Source organism: Chamaea fasciata, unplaced genomic scaffold (genome assembly GCF_029207755.1).
Source record: "Chamaea fasciata isolate MVZ Bird 193981 ecotype frontalis unplaced genomic scaffold, bChaFas1.0.hap1 SCAF_13, whole genome shotgun sequence".
In the NCBI taxonomy this organism is placed as follows: domain Eukaryota; kingdom Metazoa; phylum Chordata; class Aves; order Passeriformes; family Sylviidae; genus Chamaea; species Chamaea fasciata.
Genome location: NW_027094098.1, coordinates 20,830,349 through 20,854,047, shown reverse-complemented (window position 1 = coordinate 20,854,047; position 23,699 = coordinate 20,830,349). Strand labels below are relative to the sequence as shown.

Sequence of the window (23,699 nt, the reverse complement as noted above, 5' to 3'; positions counted from 1 at the left end):
TCATAAATTCAGTCCCCTCTTCTTAGCTGATACACCAATCTTGTTCTATAGGCAAAGCTTCTTACCTTGTTATCTGACTAATTACTTTTTTTGTTCTGGAATTTTGCTTTAGATAGTGACAGACTCTGCTTCAGTGGAACGTCTGCTAGGAAAAACTGATGTTCAGCGGCCCCAGGTAGTAGAATATTGTGTAGTCTGTGGTGATAAAGCATCAGGTAAGGAAGCCTATAAAGTGGTATTGAGGAAATTTGCTTGAAAGGATGACTGGCATGAAGAGATGATTTTTCATGTGCTTTAACTGATTTTAGTTATATTCATGGCAAAAGCAATTGAGTTTTTAAATAGAAAAATATAACATACACTGTATCTATACACAAAAAATAGCTAAACTCTGCTTGGAAGAATATTAGGTTTTTTCCTTGAGCTGAAGCATATGATAAATTGGCTGAAAGATAAAATAATGATTAAATGGCTCCTGGTAATTGAAAAAGACTACTTGAAGCATCTAGTCAAGTTCCCCACAGTGACGTGCAACCATGAAATAAACATGTCACCTAAAAATGTCTAACTACTCCAAGAAAATGCTTCTTAGTGCTATCTAACAAACTTAACACTTCCTGGTAGATTTTGTTCTTCTACTATCACAAAACAAGTCAAGCAGAGATCATGTGAATCCTCATTGTTTCAGATCCATGCAGTAACAAAGAGTCTTAAAATAAAATTTTTATATTAGTCAAGGGGGTGATCTGTGCTTTCATCCTAGAGAGAAGACACCCTGCTATCTCTTTTTCTCACTTTCTTTTATTTCTTTAAGTGTTTAATGTAATTAAAACAATACCAGAATGAATAAGAACAGGAAATTTAAATGAAGATAGCATTTTAAATTTTGGTGCAATATTACTTGTTTTTTGAAATTACTTGAGCTCTTAGCTGGTATGTTCTCTAAATGTATCCTATAGTCTGTAACAGCAGATAGAATTGTATCTGTACTTATGCAGAATGGGAACTACACCTTCATAAACTGCACATTCAGAAATAGGCTGAGCCTTCCTTTATTCTCTCCACTCTGTCATCAAAACACCTGACAATAGGTAAACCAGAAATATCGTGAGACTGTAGTAATGCTTTCATGGTCCAAAATGTTGGCACAAATACAAAACAAATTTAAAGGGTGACTTACACTGTTTTACTTGCTTAAAGTGAACATTTTTATACTAAAGTATAAGTAATTTCCAACTGATAATATATATGTTTCCTAGGTCGTCACTATGGTGCTGTCAGTTGTGAGGGATGCAAAGGTTTCTTTAAAAGGAGTGTAAGGAAGAATTTGACCTACAGTTGTCGTAGCAACCAGGACTGTATCATCAATAAACACCATCGGAATCGATGCCAGTTTTGTAGGCTTAAGAAATGTCTAGAGATGGGCATGAAAATGGAATGTGAGTGTTAAGTACTTGATGTGATATTGTGCCTACCTAATAACAATTATGTGGACTACCACTTGTTAGTGTGTTCTCTCTGTTTTGGTATATGTTGCTCGAAAGAAACAACTTTTGGCAGCATCTAGTGCACCTTTCTTTGATCACCATTTTATGTCTGAGGTGCAGTGGTGGTTTGTTTTGAACCATGTCTTCAGGTACTGCTGTCTTGAGGAGCCCAGTTACCGCCTCACTTAGAATGCATATTCCAAACACAGTGTATAACGGAAAATTTACAATTGACTTCTTCAGAGTTCCTTCTGCGTTTGCATTGTTTTGTGTCATCCAAAATAGGAATGTGCCTAACAATTAGATATAGCTGTGCCTGTAAAAAAAAAAATATATACATATAAACAAATTGAAAACACAATCTGTAGAATCTTCCAATTTATCAAATGCCAAAAAAAGAAAAGAGCAATATTTTATTCCAGATGAGCAAAACTTGAAGCAACGGACCAATCTGTGACTTTCTTAGTTAAAAGTATATATAAAAATACACATACTCACAGATACAGTAACATTCGAGCCTGCGTTTCTTCACTCTTGGTATTAAGTTTCCAGTTTTGTGCTGAGCTGGCACACTATCATAACTGCAGGAATTTTACTTACTTTTTGTATTTTTAGTTTGAATTATTTCCTTTCAAATCTGTATGTTTCTATCTTTATGTAGCAGTTCAAAGTGAAAGAAAGCCTTTTGATGTACAGCGTGAAAAACCAACCAACTGTGCAGCTTCTACTGAAAAAATCTATATAAGAAAAGATCTTCGAAGCCCTCTAATCGCAACTCCGACGTTTGTGGCAGATAAAGATGGGACACGGTGAGTACCTCAGTTCCACACATCTTCGTTCACGTCATTTGTGCATGTTACTTTGCAGTCACATCTATATTCTTTCTCCCCTGTGATCTCAGAGGGAACAGAAAAGAACTGTAATGCTCACATTGTCTGTTTCCATTACCAAGGCCAGTGTAGGTTCTGCTTCTCGTGAAAGTGTTTATGTCTGCATACAGGTATGTGGTTTTCAGTTCAGAGCTGGCTCTTGTCCAGCCGGGTCAGAGCAATGCAGAGCAAGTGAATGATATTCAGGCAGAAAGCATGTAGACTAATGGGGTGATGCATTTGGGTTAGCACTTCTCTGAAATCAGGTCTGCAAATGGCAGACTCGGGCTTCCTTCTCCTAAAGACAGTAGTTTGGGTGACTCAGTGACTGCTGATTCAGATCCCAAGGGACTGGTTTCAACAACAGCAAAACAATAGCTTCCTTTTACTATATGGAAGATACTCTAAGATGGTTCCTGCACTCTCAGATGTGTCCTTAGGAAGTGGGTGTGAAAATGCACATCATTACAAACAAAGGCAAGATTTCCTTTTTCTGGATAGAATAAAAAAGGTCTAAGTTAAATATGACATTTTTAAAACTGTAGTTTATGAATGGCTGAGAACCATGTAAAAAATTGGATTTTATTATTATGGGGGGAAGTGCGTGCGTTTAATTTTTTATATACATATTCCTTGTTGAACAAATGACGCTGCAGCTTTCTTAGAGAATTGTTTTTCAGTGTTCTTGTTTGAAAGAAGTCTTCATTTGCTTCTTAGAAATTTCCTTGAGCTACGGATCTATTACAGACCTATAAACAATACTATAGTCTTCAAGAACCACTCTGTTATGTATGTAGTATTCATATTTGCATAATGTGTGATAATTTGCTGCCTGTGCTCGTTCAGAATGATAGCTGTTAGTATCAGACCCCTTGTACTATAACGTCCTGCAGCCTGCACCTGTGTTGTGTGCGTTGGTATCATGTTATGGACACTTGGAGCATCACATAAGGAGCAAATAAACTTGCTGACTGCAAAGACTTTCCACTGTCTCCCTAAATTAGATATAGCAGAGGGGAAGGATATTTGGTCAAAAAGCAGCAGAAGTAAAGGCAGCAGAGATTTTATGCAGGCTTTGATTACATGACTGTTTCTGACTATATTTTGGAATGTAAAAATATTTTTATGACTTTTATTCAGTGTTGGCTGTTGTCTTGCTTGGAATACAGAGTTATGCCTTCCTCCTCAGTCTAATATAAAACTAGAGCTACTAGATGACTTTTTGAGAGCATGAGAAGACAACCACTTTCCTTAAAGCACACTAAACCAGAACAAAAAGCAAATGAGAAGATATGGATTTGGGAAGTTGTTATTGTTTTGCACTCAAAATTAAAAGATATTTCAGTCTTTCTGTCTGTCTTCCAAGCTACTTTTTGGGAACTATTTCAGAAAGACTTAAATCCTGATAAACTGTAAGCTTCACTAAATTGTTTATTTAAAAACTGGTAATTCTTTTTATGCTGTCATAAGTTGTTGCACATTCTTCTGATTAATGGAAAATACTGTTGACCATCAGATACCTTATGCTTTTAAACAGGTCAGCTGGTCTCCTTGATCCAGGAATGCTCGTGAATATTCAGCAGCCTCTGATCAGGGATGATGGTACAGTCCTCCTAGCTGCTGATTCCAAGGTATTACTGGCTCGCTTCAGTTCTGAGCATATCTATTAATTTCTTTAGATTACTTTATCTATTGTACATAGTCTCAAATAGTTGTTGCTCTTGAGAAAATAAGGTTGTGATAAGTGTGAAGAACCTTATGAAGGAATGTAATAAACTGATCAATAAGATTGTGGTTTCTTTTGGCAAGCGTATTTCTGCAAAAGGTCAGCCACAGGTAGTTCTCCATATGATGTCTCATCTGGGACTAGGATTGATAATTAGAATAGGATGTAAAGATAATTGAGAGCCATTGTTCTTCCTAGCATTCAGGAGGATGGAAAAGGTGTGCAGGGGAAGAAGAACAAAAATATTAAAAATGAGGGGGGAGGAAATTATATATGATATATAATAATTATAATTTTGATTTACTAATTTAGTGTTGCCTTTTTAGGCTGAAACAAGCCAGGGTGCCTTAGGAACACTTGCAAATGTTGTAACATCTCTTGCTAATCTCAGCGAGTCACTAAATAATGGAGATACTTCTGAAGTTCAACAAGAAGAGCAATCTGCAAGTGAGATTACACGGTATGCATTTACATTTATACCTTACTTAGCAATTTGTGTCCTATGTGATGTATCCTTACACTCCTTCATTAAAGGAATTTGGCATTGTTACGCCAGACACAGTAGAGATTGCCAGATTGTCCTTACTTGGAAACACAAAACCAGTTCTTTAGAAATCAGTTCTGGCTCTTGCCCTCTTGTGAAGAACTGTTTCCTCTGTTACAAATGTAGTGTTCTGAAGCTAGAGCAGATTTGGTTCTCAGAAAAACAGTAAATGACCAGTTCGTGACCTTGAAAGATTCTGAGAATAGCAACACTTCAGTGCCATTTTATTTCACGGATATGTTTTATGTAAGCTTCTCCTGTGCAATGCCTGTGCCATTAGCCCTGCTCTTTAGGGGTCTGCATTACTGCAGATTTATTTTTGAGATTGTGTTGCCATAAAATCCCCTGGTAATGTAGATCTAGATAGAGTTTCAAGTCTTTCTTTTCTTTATTAATGAAAAATATATGAAAAAGGAGCATGGAATATTAAAATTTCACGCACAGTTTGAGATTTGCAAGGCTGGAATTTTTTTTTTTTTTTTTTTTTTTTGTTGGGGGAGGCAGGTTAGTTGAATTTAGCAGTATAGGTTAATAAGATAAAATACTTGGACTCAAAACTGTCCACTGTTTCTCAAAAAGATTTTTAGGAGGAGCTTAACTGTCGTGGTTTAGGAATGGTATTCTCCAATTTAATGTTCACACTTAAACTATGCTGCCATTTGCTTCCCCTCTGTCTCCAGTCAGAGGCACAAGAGGCAGAGATCACAGGTTGAAATAGGAACAATTTACTGGAAACAGCAATGAGACTAGCAAACAAACAGTAACAGCAAAATGAAACAATAACAGCAACAATATTAATAACAAAAGATAAAAGAAAAGAAATGATTTACACAGAAAAGCCTCTGACAATAAACAAATACCAGGCCAGTCTGCCCACTGCACCGACTGGAAGACACCTGTGGGGGGGGAGAGAGTCCGTGAGAGAAAAGGACATTAAGGCTTTTAAGTCTTTCATTTGAACTCTTCAAATGAAATGAATTAATATTTTAAAATACTTGACACTGCAATGTCAGCTTATGTTAGCATCATACTGTTTCTTTAAAGCAGAAAAAAAAATTATAAAAATCCCTCTTCCAAAAAACATCTTGACAAAAGAAGTGGCAAAAGAGCACTATACCATAATACTGTCCACTGGTAGGAAATTGTAACACAAAATTCTTCTTTACATCTAAGCTCTGTTAATCCTAAGAGAATTTACTGTGATTTATTTGGGTAATGATCCGGCAACAGCTTGAATATCAAGGAGACCAGGGACAGTCTCTTTTGTGTTACTGTCATAAGGCTTTTATGGCTCTGTCTATACTGGGAGATAAGGAGTGCCTCGCCATATTTCATCTTAAGGGAAAGGAAATTCAGGCATATTGTCTAGAAGAAAACCACACTGTTCTCCACTGTTCCAAAAAGCTGGAGACCAAGGATGGGGACAAGAACAGGGACTTTGTTCTTTGGAGTACATCTGGTCTGTAATCCTCACCCAATCTGTGAGAAGGGGGAACAAAAGCCACACACCACAAGCAGAGGAAAGGAATTCATTCACTACCGTCCATAGGCAGTCAGGTGTTCAGCCACCTCCTGGGCAGCAGGGCTCCAGCACATGTAACAGTTACTTCTGAAGACCAAAGCCATTACTCCAAACATCCTCCCACTTCCTCTTTCTTCCCTCTTCTTCATGTACTGAGTGTGACATCACAAAGTATGGAATAACCCTTGTATCAGTTGGGGTCAGCTGTCCTGGATGTGTCTGTCACCTCCAAACTTCTTGTGGGCGCTCAGCTTCCTCACTGCAGGGAGGACAAGAAGCAGAAAAGGCCTTTACGCTGTGCAAGCACTGCTGTGGATAACAAAAACATCTCTATATTATCAGCATTGTTTTCAGTACAAATCCAAAACACAGCCCCATACTAGCTACAGCGAAGAAAATTAACTTATCCCAGCCACAACCAGCACAGCACAAGGCCCCTTTACTAGCACAAATACTAGGATAAAACTATCAGAGGAGGATTTACAGTTCAAAATCCTTCCCTTACAGCTGAGATCTTTTGCCAGCAATATGTGGGCACATCTATTTGTTTTATTAATGCCCATAGAATACGGAGGGACCAAATTGTGATGAAAAGTCTGACCTTGGGTCAGCCTAAAGAGTTCTTTAGTATGTTGCCGCTAAGTGGAAATGTTTTATAGCACTTAATTTGAGCACTGTGAATTTTTTACGATCTAAGGAAGCACTCTTTTCATTGTTTACCTATTTTTTAGGGCATTTGATACTTTGGCTAAAGCACTTAATACCACAGATGGTACAACACCTCATAACTTGGCAGATGGGATGGATCCTACAGGAGGAGGAAATATTCATGTAATCAGTAGAGATCAGTCAACACCAATTATTGAAGTGGAAGGACCCCTACTTACAGATACACATGTCACATTTAAGGTATGTGCTTCTTTAATTGTCTTACTAAACAAACTAATGCTTAAGATGTATGAGCTTCTGCATAATTTCTTGTCTCGTATTTCCAATTTGCATTCCTTGCCAGTAGTAATGAGTTATTTTAGAGCAGTTTTCCTTTGACAACTTCTTGTCACACTCTTGATTGTGATGGAGTTTGAGAGTAGTTTGAATGTTTCTGCTGGTTATTTCATCGGCGATAACAACTGGTTTATGTCTGAACTATATGTATTGTACTGTACTTTTATTTTTTGCAGCTGACAATGCCCAGTCCGATGCCAGAGTACCTTAATGTACACTACATCTGTGAGTCAGCATCACGACTCCTTTTCCTCTCTATGCACTGGGCTAGGTCCATACCTGCATTTCAAGCTCTTGGGTAAATGGACATACTCTGTTTGAATGGTTTGCTTTGAATGAATTTAAGCACTGATCTGAACACTTCCCTGCTACTTTTAACCTTTTAGTTATGATATTGTTTAACTTTTAATGAATACTTCAAAACGTGTGAAGACTATGCAATATTTCCTGTTTTGAAGAATAAAATAGAAGATAGCAGGGGGGAGGGTAACTACAATATCTTATGTTACTGTGGTTACAGAAAATAAAGCCAAATCAAAAGCAAGCATGAATTTGTAGAAATTAAATGCTTGCTTTTGATACCTTACTAAAGAATTGATGAGCACCATTTCACAGATAACCCGAAATGGTTTTCCGTAGTCTGTAATTTCTTTTTGCTTCTTGAAATACTTGTAATATGCTAATATTTACCTGTTACCAAAATGTTTTGCAATACATTAATCCTTACTATGAATTGTTAAACATAAGATAATTATATGTAGGGCAATACCAAGCTGATACGCAAACTAGCTAGCGCTGTTTGATTTTCTGCTGTTCATAGGCAGGACTGTAACACAAGCCTTGTGCGTGCCTGCTGGAACGAGCTGTTCACCTTGGGGCTGGCACAGTGTGCACAGGTGATGAGTCTGTCCACTATCCTAGGGGCCATTGTGAACCACCTCCAGAACAGCATACAGGAAGGTATGTTACCAATGCTGCTGACAGTACGGGGACCTGTGGATAACCCTGCTCACAAGGTGTTTCGCCATCAGTGGCAGAATTACACCAGGAACCAGGGGAAGGTGAAGCTTTCTCTTGCATAATTATCTTTCCCCTGGTGATCTACAACTCTGTTGCACTGACCTCACAGAGGTATCTGTGGGATAGAAGTGTCCATAGAGGCAAGGGGGTCTTCTGTGCCTGACTGACATTACAGAGAAAGACAGTACATCCTAAAAGACTCCTTGCATGTGCTCAGAGAGTTTTCTTTCCATCCAGATGTGTTTTTTCCTCTTAGAATAATGATACCCTCTTCCAAACCACACCAGACTTTTTCCTTCCGGAACTTTCCTTCTCCTCTTTGCAGTGTAAAAACACAGCATTTGCCAATTATCTTGACAAGCATATTCTTGCAAGTATAATGGTTTTGGATACTATTGTAATGCAGTAATGATTAATGTATTTTGAAGTGCCCTTAAAGCATTAAGCAACCAAATTTCTTGACATTTTTAACAAGATGTATGTAATTTTATTTTTTAATTCAGTGTTGGTCTGTTGATAATGATGATTAAATCTAGAACGGATAAAAAATCTGTTATATTTACTTTTTTTCATTCTTTAAAGATGCTTCCAATCAATAGGATGGATTAGCATGAAAGTAATAGCCATTTTTAAAAGGAGGAAGAAAACAATACTAGCACCTCTAAACTCTGCAAACACAGCATAATACATGAAAACTACTTTAAATTTAAATGCACATTAAAAGCAGTTATAGAATACTATTTGGTACCATTTTCTTATAATTTTAATGGTGTCATTATTGTGCACTCAGCAAAAATTAGAAAATAGGTTTTTACAGAGGAGAGTAAAACAGATGTATTTTTAGAGCTGAAGGTTATTAAATATTTTTTCCAGCTATCTGCTTTGTACATTCTGTAGTTCTACAATGAAGTTATAATCTACTTTATTAGCTTCATCATGATAAAGTAAATTAGACCTAAATTTGGTTCTTAAATGGATGGTATGCTTTAATTGCTTTCCTAATGAATATAGGGTTTTTTCTTGTTTTGGTTTTGGGTTTTTGTTTGTTGGTTGGTTTTTTTTGTTTGTTTGTTTTGGTTTGTTGTTTTCTCATTTAAGAGAGCCTGGACAGTTCCAAAATACACCAGAGTGCTGCTCCTTTCCTGCACAGAGAGGCAAAAGTTGAAAAGATCAGAAGGGAAACTTGCACATTGGATGTTCTAGGCAGAGTTAGGCTTTTACGTTATATCTGTTTCAGAATACACAGTGCTGTCTATTCCACCTCCGTTCCAGGCACTGACTTTGGGAAGGAGTAAGTGGTGGGGCTATTACAGCTGGTTCCACTTCTCTTCTCATGCATGAAAATTGTAAAAAATTTTTTTTTCTAAAGCCTGTACTTGCAGCCATACTGTATTAGCTGACACCAGCCAAGAGAAGAGGATGATTAGTGTCACTTAGCTATTCTGCAAAGTTATTATGTTATATTGTGTATTATACCTTCAAAATGCAAAACAAAGTGAAGAAATTTCAGAACTTTATCTAGGAACACATTAGTGATGAGGCTACTTAGAAACTCTGGAATTCAAGTTTGTTTTTCCTGAGTTTTTCTGGATCATATTTTCCCACTTAATACAGGAACAAAAACATTACATTGTGTCTCTTTTTATCCATCTTGAGTAACTAAAAATTTGTATCACAATGATTTAAGAAAAGTAGATTATGCTTTCATACTTATTTCAAGACTGTGCAAAAAATGGTTCTTCCATTCATTCAATCTTCTCATTGCAGTTTCAGAAAATAGATCAAATAGTAATAAACTACGTCAAAGATTCAGTTTAATGGACATGAGGTCTAAGCAATCCTGTGCACTGTTAGCTGTGTAGAGAAAAATAAAATATTCAAATTAAAATTATATAAAATACTAGCATTTGAGGTTGTGACTGGAATAAAATTACTCTAATGTGTTTTTCAAGCAAAGGTTTTATTCCCTGTGAACTGGCTTACTTCTGAAGTTTGACAATAGTAATTAGATATTCAAAAATTTATCTTAATGTATTCTCTAATGTTTTTATTCCTTGACTACTTTGTAGATACGAAGTCCAATACAAGGATTTCTATTCACCAAAATAGAAATTTCTCCCTTCCAAGTTTAGCAGCTAATACCACTCACTCGTAACATATCGATAAACAAAATGCATTTTTTATATTGAAATTTTAAGATAGATTATGAACCCAATATAAGGAATGTGATCTTTCAAATGATAGAAGAATCTGTGTACATGTATTTCAGTGAATTTACCCTATCAGATGGGAGAAAGACTATTTACCATAGCTAATGAAATGTCCACTCCTGAAAGTACAGATAGAGGAGAAAGTAGCACTGCTCTTGCATTCACTTTTGGAAAAGCTAATTCAATAATGTTTGCATTTAAAATTAGGGTTGCACGTTAGCATTTGCTTGGTGCTTCTGTTCATTCCCAGAATCACTCTAGCCGTTTGCAGAGTAATGCACCGTAATTTGAGAGTCTCTGCTTAAAACAGTACGTCACTGGAAAAAGTTTGGTGTGGCAGATTATGCGGTTCTTGCAAAATTACACAAAAGAGTTAACATTCTGTTTGCTAGCCATGGGTCTGACTCAACTTTATAAATTCACTTTCATAATAATTCAGGCCATCCTTACATGTTAAGTGGTTTTAAGACAGCAAAAGGCTTGGAAATATCACTTGACTTGGTTTATAAAACTTTATTTGTTAATATATTAGAAGTGCTTAAGCTCAGATGAAATAGTAAGCAATATCTTTTTGTAGATAAACTATCTGGAGACAGAATAAAGCAAGTCATGGAACACATCTGGAAACTTCAGGAGTTCTGTAACAGCATGGCCAAGCTTGATATTGATGGATATGAATATGCATACCTTAAAGCTATAGTCCTTTTTAGCCCTGGTAAGGAATTTAGTAACCATATATTTTTTTAAATAATAAGCCTTAATATGTCAATTCTTTAGCATTTTTTAAATGAGACTAATGTCTTGAGATGAGACTCATCTGTTAAGGTGTAGATAAAACGTTTGTTTCATAATGTTGACCACAATATGTGTTTTAAAATAACTTCAGAACAACATACTCATGTTGTTTACAGTTCCAATCTATCAGGTGTTTCCTGTACATCACCCTAGAAGATTAGATTCTCAAGTTACCTTCAGCTGAGAATCTATAAGTAATAAATTATCTGGAATGTGTACTAGCAATATTAGTGAGGTAAATGGTGACGAGGATTAGAAGAAATGCATTCTCGAGTGACAAAAAGAAATTTGCTTCAATTTCAGTATTTTTAATATATTTGTAAGATGAATAGCTGAAATATGAGCAGAAATACCTATTTTATATGAAACTTCCACAAAATCTCAAAAACTGAATGTAAACAGGCTGTCTTCCATTTGTTACCAAAAAAATGACAGCAGACAACTACAGCATAGTCAAAGGTTTCTGAGATATGAGAAATTACTCAAAGAAGATACTTGAGATTTTTTGGAATTATTAGGTAAGGACATTAAAGAAATTGGAAGTGGCAGACTTTTCAGCAAAGGTGTCAGATGTTTCTGGGGCACACAGAGGTACATCTAAAACTGCTGACAGGCTGAAAAAAAGGGAAAGTTTCGCCCAGAAATGCATATTATTTATTTAAATTCAAAGGTATTTACCACTTTGTATTTAACAGAATACAAAGTAAAAGGATGTATTGTTATTGGTGTGTTTGGTGTGTTTGCTTGGGTTTGGTTTTTTTTTGCATTGATAACTATTTTTCTCTCTGTTAATAAAACTTAGAAGATACTGGTGTCCTGAAATGTTCCTTTGAATATTTTTGGGGAGATTGTCCCATTAGAGTTAGGTTTATTAGGGGTTTTTTTCAAGTTGGAAAAGCAAGAAACTATCCAAACTCAAGGTTTGGACACGAGTGTGTCCAAACTTACTGTTTTGGCATAGTAAGATAGGTGATGTTTTCTGGGTTTGCTTTTTTTTTTGCTCTGATCACATGGCTGTCCGCAGAGCTGAGCCAGCTGGAATTAAAACATGAGACAGAGTTGGGAAGATTAGGACATTGATCTGTCAAGAAAATAACCCTAGATACTGCTTAGCCAGCCTAATTAGAACAAATCATGGAGGCAAACATATTTACATTTAAACAAGCAAAGTTAAAACCAAATTCTGTCTCACTGCCTGGTACACACACAGGCTTAATCTTTGTCCACTTTCTTATGGATACACACAGCTCTAGAGAAAAAAGTGAACAAGCTGATTCTGAAGCCAGGAAGTAAATGTTCACCTGAGTGGTTTCCTTTATACAGCTAGCATGTTAAACATCACAGTATCATAGAAATATTTCATTGAAATTAAATGTGAGAGTCTTATAAATACATTTATTTCACAATGTATAGGGAAACAATCGACATACAGAAATGTTTTGTTTCTTTAGATCACCCTGGTCTGACCAGTTCAACCCAAATAGAAAAATTCCAGGAGAAGGCACAGATGGAATTGCAGGACTATGTACAAAAAACCTATCCAGAAGATACTTATAGGTATTTATTGTCTAAAGTACCCAAAATAATGTTGTGGGCTGTAGCTAACAAAAGTACAAAATAATATTATTGATGTTTTTGACATCTGGGGTGTGGGGTTTTTTCTGACTGTTGATAAGAAAGAATTAAAACCTAATTCAAAAAAGTAAACAGGTTTGTTTAAAGATGCATAGAAACAAGAACAGCTGTCTAGCTTCCTCCATATAAATGAAATTTATTAGTATTATTTGGGGTTTTGAGGGTTTTTTTGAGACTTTCGCAGTCATGTTTAGAAAAGTAAACAGACTTTTTTAGAAGTTTGAGGGATAACTGCTTCAACTGACTAATTCACACTGCCTCTTTTTTCAAGTTATTATTTTAAAGTCTCTTTGACAACTAAAAGGTGATTATCATCCTTGAAATGTTTTTCAAGTTGCATATGCAGAAAAATGTTAAAACTGTCAGTTTTAGCCCTTGGAAAAACAAGGATTATATATAACAGGCAACAATAACCATCTCACTTCTGTTTTCAAGAAATTCCCACATCTTTATTTTCTCCTTTGGCTTTTTTTTAATTTCCAAGGACTTCTCTGAAATTATCTAGCTTGTTTTTTTCACCTCTCAACTATTCTGTTTGTTATGTGCTAGAAACAATTACCCTATTTTCTAACAAACTCCATCAAAACTGAAAATTCATCAACACTGATTCTCTGCACTATCAGGGAAATTCTCACCTCTGTCTAGCAGGATATACTAGAACATGATTTTTTTATTGTGAAAGGTGTCCTCGTGTAGAGAAGGAATCCCATACACTTAAGCACTGTCTGAGGATGGGGTAATTAAAAAGAAGAAAAAAACCTTTCTGAAAAAGAGAGCTTCTACCTTCTGTTTTCTGCACTGATCTTACAGAATTAACACTGTGGTGCAATGAAAATAGGATTCTCTGCCTCAGAAATATCCTCAAATCCCACATTCTTCCATGTACAATTGAGTCCTTCTGGTTTGATTAGTGAGAGCTGAATATCTACCATAAAGCTAAATATAAAATTTGTTCCATATACTTACTTCTCATAATAGTGTCTCAGGGAAGAAAATCAGAACTACATTCCCCAAGCAGTGTCCTGTATTTTAACTAATAGTGTCTGTTTCTCCATGGTCACCCATAGACAAGTTTCGAGAACAAATCTGACTATTTCTGAGCAACTGAGTGGTGGTACAAATTGAGATAGGAGACAAGTGTTACAATTTTCACAAAAACAGCATAGTTGGAATCTTTTTGCCCTGAAGCTTACAAGATATGGTATATTAGCAGAATGGACCTTAGATATTTTCTCCATAAATATTGAAGCATTTTCCAGAGCACTTGTGGTCAGTGCTACCTGAGGTTTGCTATTACGTGATCCTGGTTCAGAAAATCTATTTGGTTTGGCATTTGTGATGCACATTTGCCATATGGATGACAGCAAAATGCTTTCATCACTGTCCTAAATTTCATATGCATGGGAAGTCCAGCATTTCAATACAATCACTTCATTATACTGGATATCTGTTACCATCCTGGTAAATAAAACACCAGGGCAGTTTGGCAATATTTATGCTTAACAGTACATTCCCCCAGATTCCTTCTCTCATTAGAAGCAGATTCTCTTTTTTTCTGTTTATATACATCCAGCCCCCTTCCTGCTATCTTATTTGGCATGAAATTGCTAGGCAACTGAGGACTATGCTGTTTGTGGCTGAAATTTTAATTAAGTATTATACTCTTAAAATGGTGCAAATGTTCACACTAATCAGTATGAATATTATTAGTCTCAGCATTGTTCGTCAGGAGCTGGGAATTCAAAAGCAGGCCAAGAAAATTGTGTGTTGCACATACATGTTCTGTCCACAAAGGGCATTAACATGTCCCTTTCACTGGAAAACTACAAAGCTACTTGGCTTTCAGTTTGCTTGAAGGATAGAACGGTAACCATTCTTTTTGTGGCAGCCAATTAGCTTCAATTGCCTCTTTACACATCTTCATGACTTCTGGTAGTAATAAAGACAGATCCAGCTCTGTGACCATGGAGTATCTGAAACTGGTCTTACATGTGTTTATAATCCAGTGCACTTCTTTTTCAGGCTGGCCCGGATCCTGGTTCGCCTGCCAGCACTTAGGCTGATGAGCTCTGGCATCACCGAGGAACTGTTTTTCACGGGTCTCATTGGGAATGTTCCCATTGACAGCATAATCCCCTACATTCTCAAAATGGAAACAGCAGAATACAATGGGCAAATAACAGGCACGTCTGCATAGAGGGAACAACGTAATTTGAGGGATTGAAGTAATTTTCACAAAACCCATATAATTAAGAAGTTTAAAGAGTAATGTTTTGGTATGTGCAGATAATTCCAACTTGTTACCAGTTTCCTGACAGACCTCTCCTTGTCTTTTTCTGATGTTGACAAAATTTAAAGCAGCTATTAAAAGACCTGCTATAGGACCTTTCCTACCACAAGGAATATTTTTGATGCCTTTCATTTAAAAGGCCATATATTACTGAACATACTTTTCACATGCTTTGTATTTAGAAACTATCAGTGGTTAAAAAGAGTTTTATAATATCAGAATAGTATTAAAATTACTTTAAAAGTAAAAAAGAACAGTATGTATATATTTAAAAATATCCTTGGAATGAATGTCTAGCAAATGCCAGGGTATAATACTCGCACTTTGTAATCATTTCTTGTCAGAGCAACAGCATCATCAACATTCTGCTTATGAGTATGGAAAATGAACAAAAACGCATATGTCCTTAGTCAAAATGCTAGTGGTTTTTGTAAAAATGTAGAATGCTAAAGGAGACAATCATTTAATCTACAAAAAGTCACTTGCTGTTATGTTATGCATGAAATATAATGTGGATTCTTAAATGAGATATTCACATTATATGAAACTATATCTGTTAAATTAATGTAGTTGTAATACACAATACAGTGCAGTCATAGTGACTATTACATGCTACAGCAATTCCCCACACTAGAGAAAAAAAGTGTTTGTCACAATTATGATTAAATATGCAGGTTCCTTAAAGTGTCTATTCAGACAAACACAATAATGAGAAATGTTATTCTAAGAAGAAGCCTTTTGACTTTGGGGAAAATCAGTCATTAACTGGAAGAGCAGTAATTTTCAAATAGAGCCGTGTGATGCTCTTTGAGTATGCCCTTTGTATGCTCCAAATTTACTCCTTCTCTCTGTACTCTGAACACCCTCATGATGTAGCCACAGGGTACAATTTAAGACCTGAAATGTACAGAACCTCTGGTTGTTAGCAAGAGTTTATTACAAAGCTCTCTCACTTTATTTCTCCCTCCCTCACTCCCTGCGCACTCCTAGTTTTGCAGGGTTCTCAACTTTCCTGTCACTCAGTTTGAAACCAGAATAAAGTTAGGATTTACTCATTCATGTACAATTGCAGTTGATGACTGATACACCATGGAGATATAAAATTAACTACTTTTTAGTTGTCTCGAGTGATGAGCCATCAACATGTTTGCTAGTAGTACTGGCCACTAGCTGCTAGCATAGGTTTCGTTTTAGCATAATTTATTATTATGGCTGTTTAGTAGTTTAAAATCAAAGATTTTTTAAAAAGTCAAAGCAATTAATACCTTCATCTGATCCTGGCTCATTAGATGCATTAATGATTTTAATTTTTTGTGTGCTAGAGGCATTCTTCCGTAGTTTTATGTGACAAAACTTATCTAATGATAAGTTCAGCACTTTGGTTTTTCTTCTGTTATTGATATTTATTTAGAAACATCAACTAGGTTGGTGTTTGTGACTTCTCAGAGTCTCAACTGTAGCCAAAAGACCTCACGCAAACTTTAGATGAGGCTTCTAAAGCAACAAAAAGACCTTGTATACTTCATGCTGTTAGGAGGCCGATACTTGTAGCACTTACTGTGACACAAAAGACTATTTAAATTTAGCTTCTGGATGCATTAAAGTCTTCTACAGCTGATATTTTTACCACATTCAGAATCTTCTTTTCTCAGAAGTGTATTACAGAGTTCAGTATCCTTGCAGAGATTTGTAATACTGCACTTTTATTTCAGCTTTTGCTATAGCAAATGAAATTCTCATATTGTTCACGTGATGGAAAGTCTGCTCTCTACATGTGAAGTCAGATGGACTTCAGCTTTTAGAACCAACCATTTTATTGTAGTGTAACTGCTGCAGGATTGTGTCAGGACTTCTGCTGCACTGTCCTTACGTTAAGGGTATATAACTTAAAAATTAATGGTGATATTAACATCAGAAACAGTAGCTACCTTGGAAAGAGTAATAGCTGCTTTTGTTAAAATTTAAAATTTTACTGGGTTATGTCATTGTTCTACAAGCAAAATACATTTAACTATTGTGGTTTTTTTTTTTTTTTAAGACGAAAGGGTTACGGAACTCAATTTGCCTTCAGTATTTCATAAAAATCATTTAGGCAGAAAAGAAAGCATTTTAATGGTAAATGAAATATTCTTTAGCACAAAAACTAGCCATTGGAATATTTGGTTTTAAATCTCAATACACACCAGCTATCTTTTGCTTGAAAAACATCATTTCAACTTACTCTGCAAATAGTTATTTAAGGGCGTATTAGGGAAGAAATAATAATTTGTGCAAATTGAGTAACAACCATGCAATCCATAGTTTTGCATGCATTTAATAGATGAAATGAAGTAATTCCATCCTTAAGATTTGGTTATTACCACCTAAAAGCTATAAAGTCCCTCTCTGTGTAGCATCCTTAGTTGATGCTGGCTTGCAGAGCTCAGAACCAAGCTACCTAGTTCTGATGCCATTAACAAAAATTATTTAGATTCCAAGACTAACAATTTGGATTGTAGAAATCTGAACCCATGTGGGTGCTGGGGCTATTTCCTCCCCAGGGAGAGGACTTTATGCTTCCTCTCTTTGAACTTCACAAGGTTCGTTTTGGCCCGTTTCTCCAGCCTGTCACAATCCCTCTCAGTGGCAGTAGGACCCTGTGATGCACACAGTGCAGCAGCACAATCAGGCAAGCTTTGCACCGTCTCGGCAGAAAAAATTGCGACACGGACATAGTTCTTGGAACTTCTGAGGTTTGTTCCATCCTTCCTGCAGTGACTGGAAGATGGTAACAGGCTAATCTTCGTAGCTTTACTGTTAAATTAGTTTTGGTTTTATTGTCCTTTGAAAGTGCAAACTTTTCCTTATGAATATGGGACAGGAGAGGTTTTATCATTGTAACAATTACTGAAGAACTATTTCTTGAGTATTAAATATTGAAATAGCTTGTTTTCATAAAGGTGAAATTTAAATGCCAAACTTATTTTCACAGAACTTGGAGTCAAAGTATCACAGTCACAAAGTGATTCTAAGAAAAGTTCATCTCGCTGAAGCTCTACTGAGTGCCAAAATTTATTCTCTTCAGAATTTTTGAGGTTCTATTTCTGCTGCTCTTGGAATGAAAATATTTTAACTTGGCAGAAATACAGTAATAAATTATCTGATTAGATTTATCTGAACCTGATCAAATGTTTATACTAGTCACAATTCGTTCAGACAAATGGTAGAATTCTGTGCTGACTGAGACTGGGGCATGATAATGAGGCAATGCAGGGAATGATAGTGAGGCACTAATATCCACTGTGCTTCATTTGTTTTCCAACTCTTTTGCAAAGGAACTGGATTTGAATCTTGTAGATAAAAAGCATTTGGGACTAGCTTTGTCATGATGATTTTAATTGCATTTCTGACAAATGTAGGAAGGTATACTCTTTTCTTCCCTTTATTTACTTCATTGGACTATAGAGTCAGAACTAAGACCACGTGCAAAAGTCATCTTTCTCTGCCTATTTACATTGCTTATAAATTAGCTGCAATGCTTTTGGTGTCTGTGGAGTTACTCTTGCATGAAACTGGTAGAAGAGGAAAAATTATCTCCAAGTAGGGATCCTTCTAAGAAGTCATACAAGGCTTTCTTTTCGCTGCCTTAAAGTGTTACATTATTAAGAAGGCTTAGTTTTCAGAGCACTCTGGGGCAAGAAATTACTGTTGCCCTCCACCGACTAGTTGGTGTCATTTTGCAAGTCTCCTTTCCCCATCTTGTGCAGCCCTTGGCCCCCCAGACAGCCACGATAAGGGGCTCTGGCCCCAGGTCTGTGTGCGGAATCCAGCGGCTCCGCACGCCCATTCCAGTTCCCCTTGGCAAAGGGCACATCCTGAGGCTGCCCTAGGGAAACCAGGTCAGGGCTGAAGCTCCCAGGTGAAATCGGTTTCTTGACTCTTGTTTCTCCTTTGGCAGAGACTGTAAAACACTTACGTGTTTTTTTTATTGTTCTGTATTGTACACAGATTCCTGAATGATTTCATTCAGCATACTGCAGCTGTCAGTAGATTTTCCTGCCCATTAAAGTTCAGACAGTAGTTAGGATTCTTTCCTGATTACCTGCTATTTAATTAGTAAAAGGCAATTACAAAAAATAGCACCAAATAGCATGACTAACAGGGGGTTTCAGGACTACAGTTTAACCAGGAAGACAGAACTGGATATGAAAGGGCTGAGGGTACTGCCCAAGCAGTGACAAGCAGCTTCCTGCACTAAGAGCACCAGTCGGGGCCCTGTCTGAATCAGGAGTGAGCAGTAGAACTGGCAGGTCAGTCAGACACACAGATGTACCACCACGGATCTACTGGATGATACCATCCTGAAAAGAACAAAAATGTTCATTTTCTGTTTGAGATCCCTCTCTTCCTCTCCAGTTACTCTTAACAGTGCAAAACCAGGGGAGGTTGGGGTTTTTTCACCTACTCTTGTCCCTAAGGGGAAAAGCAGAAATGCCAGCAAACACAGGCATATTCCCACCTGTTGCCACGGTTTGCCACACTGGCCATACAGCAACAGAAGAGCTTTTGCAGTAGCTGGCTCCGGTGACAAGCATGGCCAGCTGTGACAGCAGCACACAACAGCTGTAGTCCTGACACCTCCAAACATCCAGGAGGGATCAGCTAAATGAGGGCATGGTCACCTTCGAGAGAAGAGTGAGGGGCAGAGGAAGGACAAATTGCCAGCATCTACTGGATCTTGAATGACAGTTTAGAAACAGCTTTATTGAAAAAATTACCAAGAGGGGATAACAAAGGAGAGACAATGAAAACGTTTACTTTTTGCACCTTTTAGTTATTAAGTTGCTGAGTTATTTTAAGAGTAAATTCTCCTGAATTAAGTTCAGGCTTATTGTTTGATGCCATTAACCTTTCTTGTTAGATAATGCTACAACCCTGCTTCTGCTACAATCAGTGTTATCAACATATAGGAAATTATTTCTGAAAAAAAAAATTAGAACATTATTTACACTGCAGTTACAAGTTAAATTCTTTGTAAAGTTTAGATGTTTCAAGTTCAAGCATCTAAAGTTTAGATGTTTTTTATTGTGAAGTCATGCTAAGTTCATCACAGGTAATACTGTTGTAATGTTCCATAATTCCCACAACCTGTTCAATCCTCTGCGTTACATGAATGCTTTGAAAATTACTTATTATTGTTAAATTCCTGCCTTCTTTCTTTTTAAAGGGTTTGATAGAGTTGTACACGTCTATTTTGTGCCTCCCACCATTGTGCATTTCTGCATGTTCAGTTCTAGAACTCACTCGAGCAGCTGATGCATATGTACATAGCTGTATGTATGTGTGTATGAATGTATATGTTTATACCTCTCTGTCTAAATATATTCTGTACAGTGTATAGAAAATGTGTAGTGTATGTATATATGTACAGATATGAGCCGTTAATCGTCCATTCTATGTGCTAAAGTTTTTTATTCATTTGCTAATCCAGAGCTTCCTAATTTGGTCAGTCCTCACAATTTTCAGAGCTTTGCACCTCTTTTCTAAATCAGTCTGAATTCACTATTTGCTGTTCAGAACTGACAAATATATTCCATGAATTTTCTGGCTTTTACATTATTCTCTTTACCTTTTCTCATTTCACCTATAGACGTCTGCCAGCCAGTAGTTAATTGAGCATATAATGCCTGATAAAAATAATGAATAAATAACTGTAGTCATAGAAAATACTTCCCTGCTCGTTATATACTTATTCTCTTCAAGCCTCCTGAGATACTTTTGTAATATTGTATTTTTTGTGAAGCCTGGTAAGAGACTGATTTTTTGTTTTTAAGTCTTCATCTGTGGCCAATTGAAAGTAAACCAAGTTGCCCTTTATCACTGGACTGCAGCACACAGAACAGGAGGTAATAGATGCTGTTTAATAAATCAATATTCATATTGCCATAGTGATCACATGAAATCAACTTGTTAGAGACTGTGCTCTGTTCAGTGAAACAGCAGCTCTGGCACAACAGTAATTAACTAGTAGGGGCATTGCAGGTAGTTTATTTCTTAGCAAGCATCAAGACATCTCCAGGATTTTCACGATGCATTTCAATTGCATATTCACTTCCCGAAGTTTTTATCTTCCAACCTAAACTCAACACAACTAGTTGATTTAGTTGTCAGAATAACGTCCCTTTCCACATTCTGTCCTTTCCTGGGTCTGGAATGTGTGCAGCTCCTGCACTGCCTGTGACAGTCTCACTGTCCATGTGGGACCTGGGCACACAGCTGGGAAATGAGATGTGGAGTAAGACAATTTCTTACTCATTTACATTATGAAAGGATAAACAGATCTTCTTTTTCCCTTTCGATGAAGTTAAAAAGGAAGCCTGCCATAAAGTAAATCTGTTAACTGTGGGTTTTTTAAAAAGCATTTCACAGACCATGCAGGGCAGTGGTTCAGCAAGTCTTGTTTCTGTCATTAAAAAGGTGAAGTAAAATTTTCTGGGCATTTATTTCCACCTTTTGTGCTCACTATAGCAAAGACTTGTGTATATTTAATCAGATAATAAGACACCGATCAAAATAATATGAACTTTGTGCATGCTTAAAGTGATCCACAACTCTGAGGAAAGTGTCCTAGGGAAAATGCTGAGAATGTTCTCTTTCTTGGGGTATTGGTTAGTGAGCATTTGTAAGCTTTTATTTCAGATATAGGAATAAACCTGTAGCATTTCAAAACCTTATTTCTGCAATTTTCAGCAGGAAAAAAATTTAAATTAATGTCAGGAATTTCTGTGACAGATGGTCCTTCGTTGGTGTCTGGACAATTGGTGCTGTTTGAATGATTGCTTTCCTCTTTAAAGGTGAACAGAAACCTTGGAAGTCTGTTAAAGTCATTGTACTGGAGGAACAGTTTTAAAGTTTAGGAAGCCAGTTGGGGCATTAATCAAGATGGAATCTGTTTAAAAATTCAACTGTGAATTCAGAAAAAAAAGGCAAAGTTCAGTGAAACTGAATGTGTTATATCCACATTTGAATTTTTTGTCTGAAGGACAAAATACACTCAAATTTACTGGCAATAAAGGCTCTGCAATAATACAACACAGGTCCATTTTATGGTATTTTCATGATTGTGAGTTAAAATAGGACTGAATAAATTTCAAAGAAAAAGCACAGTCTTTAAGATGAAAACATTTTACTTACAGACTGTATATGTTAAATTTTTCATATATGGAATCAAGATCAAATATTGGGATATTTTTAATAATTAATCTGTACTCTGAAATACACTGGAAGCCAGTGTTCATAATTTCTTAACCGAAAACCGCACACTGTTGTATCTGTATTGGCATGCTAGGGAGTGCTGAGCTCCTATAAAACCAGCTAATTTTTACAAAAGGAAGCATCTACTTTCAGTTTCTTGGGATATATTCTGGAAGTCTCTGATCCTTATAATTTAGAAAACTATTGTTTATGTTTATTTTAAAAACTTTGCAAAAGTTGTTAATTTCTCACAGCTTCTTTTGTGAAATCAGTATTGTTGTGTGTGATAACATTTAAACATAATAGCATGTTTTTTTAAACTAAATTTTATATCCAAACAATGTCTTCAGTCTCAAAGGAATTTGCATTGTTGTGTTTGTATATAGAGTATTGCAGTGCATGGTTTAGCTTATGCATTTTATTAAATGCTGTTGTGTCATTATATTGTTGCAGTTGATACTAGTAGCTAAATAAGGTTTCTACCATTAAAGTGAATTACAGATATAAGTGTGTTCTTGAGTTTTATTTTGAAATTCATTTAATTTCCTCTTGAACGGGAGCTTTCTAAGCCAAATACATAATTTACAATTTTTTAGGAGAAAAAACATTTTGCCTTCACCACAGTGATTAATCTTACGAGATATTTAACCGGGTCTGGTATAGAAAAGAAGTCTCATTACCTTACTGACTCCAAGGAGCTCCTCTTGGAGGAGAGAGGGCTTTTCCTCAGGTTTTAATTCATCTTGAACAGACAAGCTTTGAGTAGCCCCTAAGCTGTCACTGCTGTCCGCAGGATCCCTCATGTCCCTGGGCCCCTCACGGTCCCTCAGGTCCCTGAGCCCCTCACGCCCCTGGGCCCCTCACGCCCCTGGGCCCCTCAGGGTCCCTCACGCCCCTGGGCCCCTCACACCCCTCAGGCCCCTCACGCCCCTGGGCGCCTCACGCCCCTGGGCCCCTCACACCCCTCAGGCCCCTCACGCCCCTGGGCCCCTCACGCCCCTGGGCCCCTCAGGGTCCCTCACGCCCCTGGGCCCCTCACACCCCTCAGGCCCCTCACGGTCCCTCACGCCCCTGGGCCCCTCACACCCCTCAGGCCCCTCACGCCCCTCAGGCCCCTCACGCCCCTCAGGGGTCCCTCACGTCCCTGGGCCCCTCACGCCCCTCAGGCCCCTCACGGCCCTGGGCCCCTCACGCCCCTCAGGGGTCCCTCACGTCCCTCAGGGGTCCCTCACGGCCCTGGGCCCCTCACGCCCCTCAGGGGTCCCTCACGCCCCTGGGCCCCTCACGGCCCTGGGCCCCTCACGCCCCTGGGCCCCTCACGCCCCTCAGGGGTCCCTCACGTCCCTGGGCCCCTCACGCCCCT

The 23,699-nt window shown here is 37.4% G+C and overlaps 1 protein-coding gene and 1 long non-coding RNA gene across 4 annotated transcripts in view; one reads left to right on the top strand and one right to left on the bottom strand.

The window, feature by feature from the left end:
* NR2C2 (nuclear receptor subfamily 2 group C member 2) overlaps positions 1–22,837 on the top strand; it is a 32,364-nt gene extending 9,527 nt beyond the window's left edge. For all 3 annotated transcript variants that reach the window (XM_066195611.1, XM_066195608.1, XM_066195610.1), the window contains 11 exons: positions 113–215; positions 1,260–1,439; positions 2,149–2,296; positions 3,894–3,987; positions 4,409–4,542; positions 6,880–7,057; positions 7,330–7,451; positions 7,974–8,113; positions 10,961–11,098; positions 12,630–12,735; positions 14,836–22,837. In XM_066195611.1, coding sequence (XP_066051708.1) covers positions 113–215; positions 1,260–1,439; positions 2,149–2,296; positions 3,894–3,987; positions 4,409–4,542; positions 6,880–7,057; positions 7,330–7,451; positions 7,974–8,113; positions 10,961–11,098; positions 12,630–12,735; positions 14,836–15,010 — 1,518 coding nt within the window. In that variant the 3' untranslated portion in view covers positions 15,011–22,837. The remainder of the gene's footprint in view (positions 1–112; positions 216–1,259; positions 1,440–2,148; positions 2,297–3,893; positions 3,988–4,408; positions 4,543–6,879; positions 7,058–7,329; positions 7,452–7,973; positions 8,114–10,960; positions 11,099–12,629; positions 12,736–14,835) is intronic.
* Positions 5,336–23,238, bottom strand: LOC136296481 (uncharacterized). Its single transcript, XR_010722944.1, has 2 exons — positions 23,017–23,238; positions 5,336–6,407 (listed from the first exon to the last, which is right to left on the bottom strand). It is a non-coding gene; the product is annotated as an uncharacterized lncRNA (long non-coding RNA).
* Between the last annotated feature and the right edge of the window lie 461 nt (positions 23,239–23,699).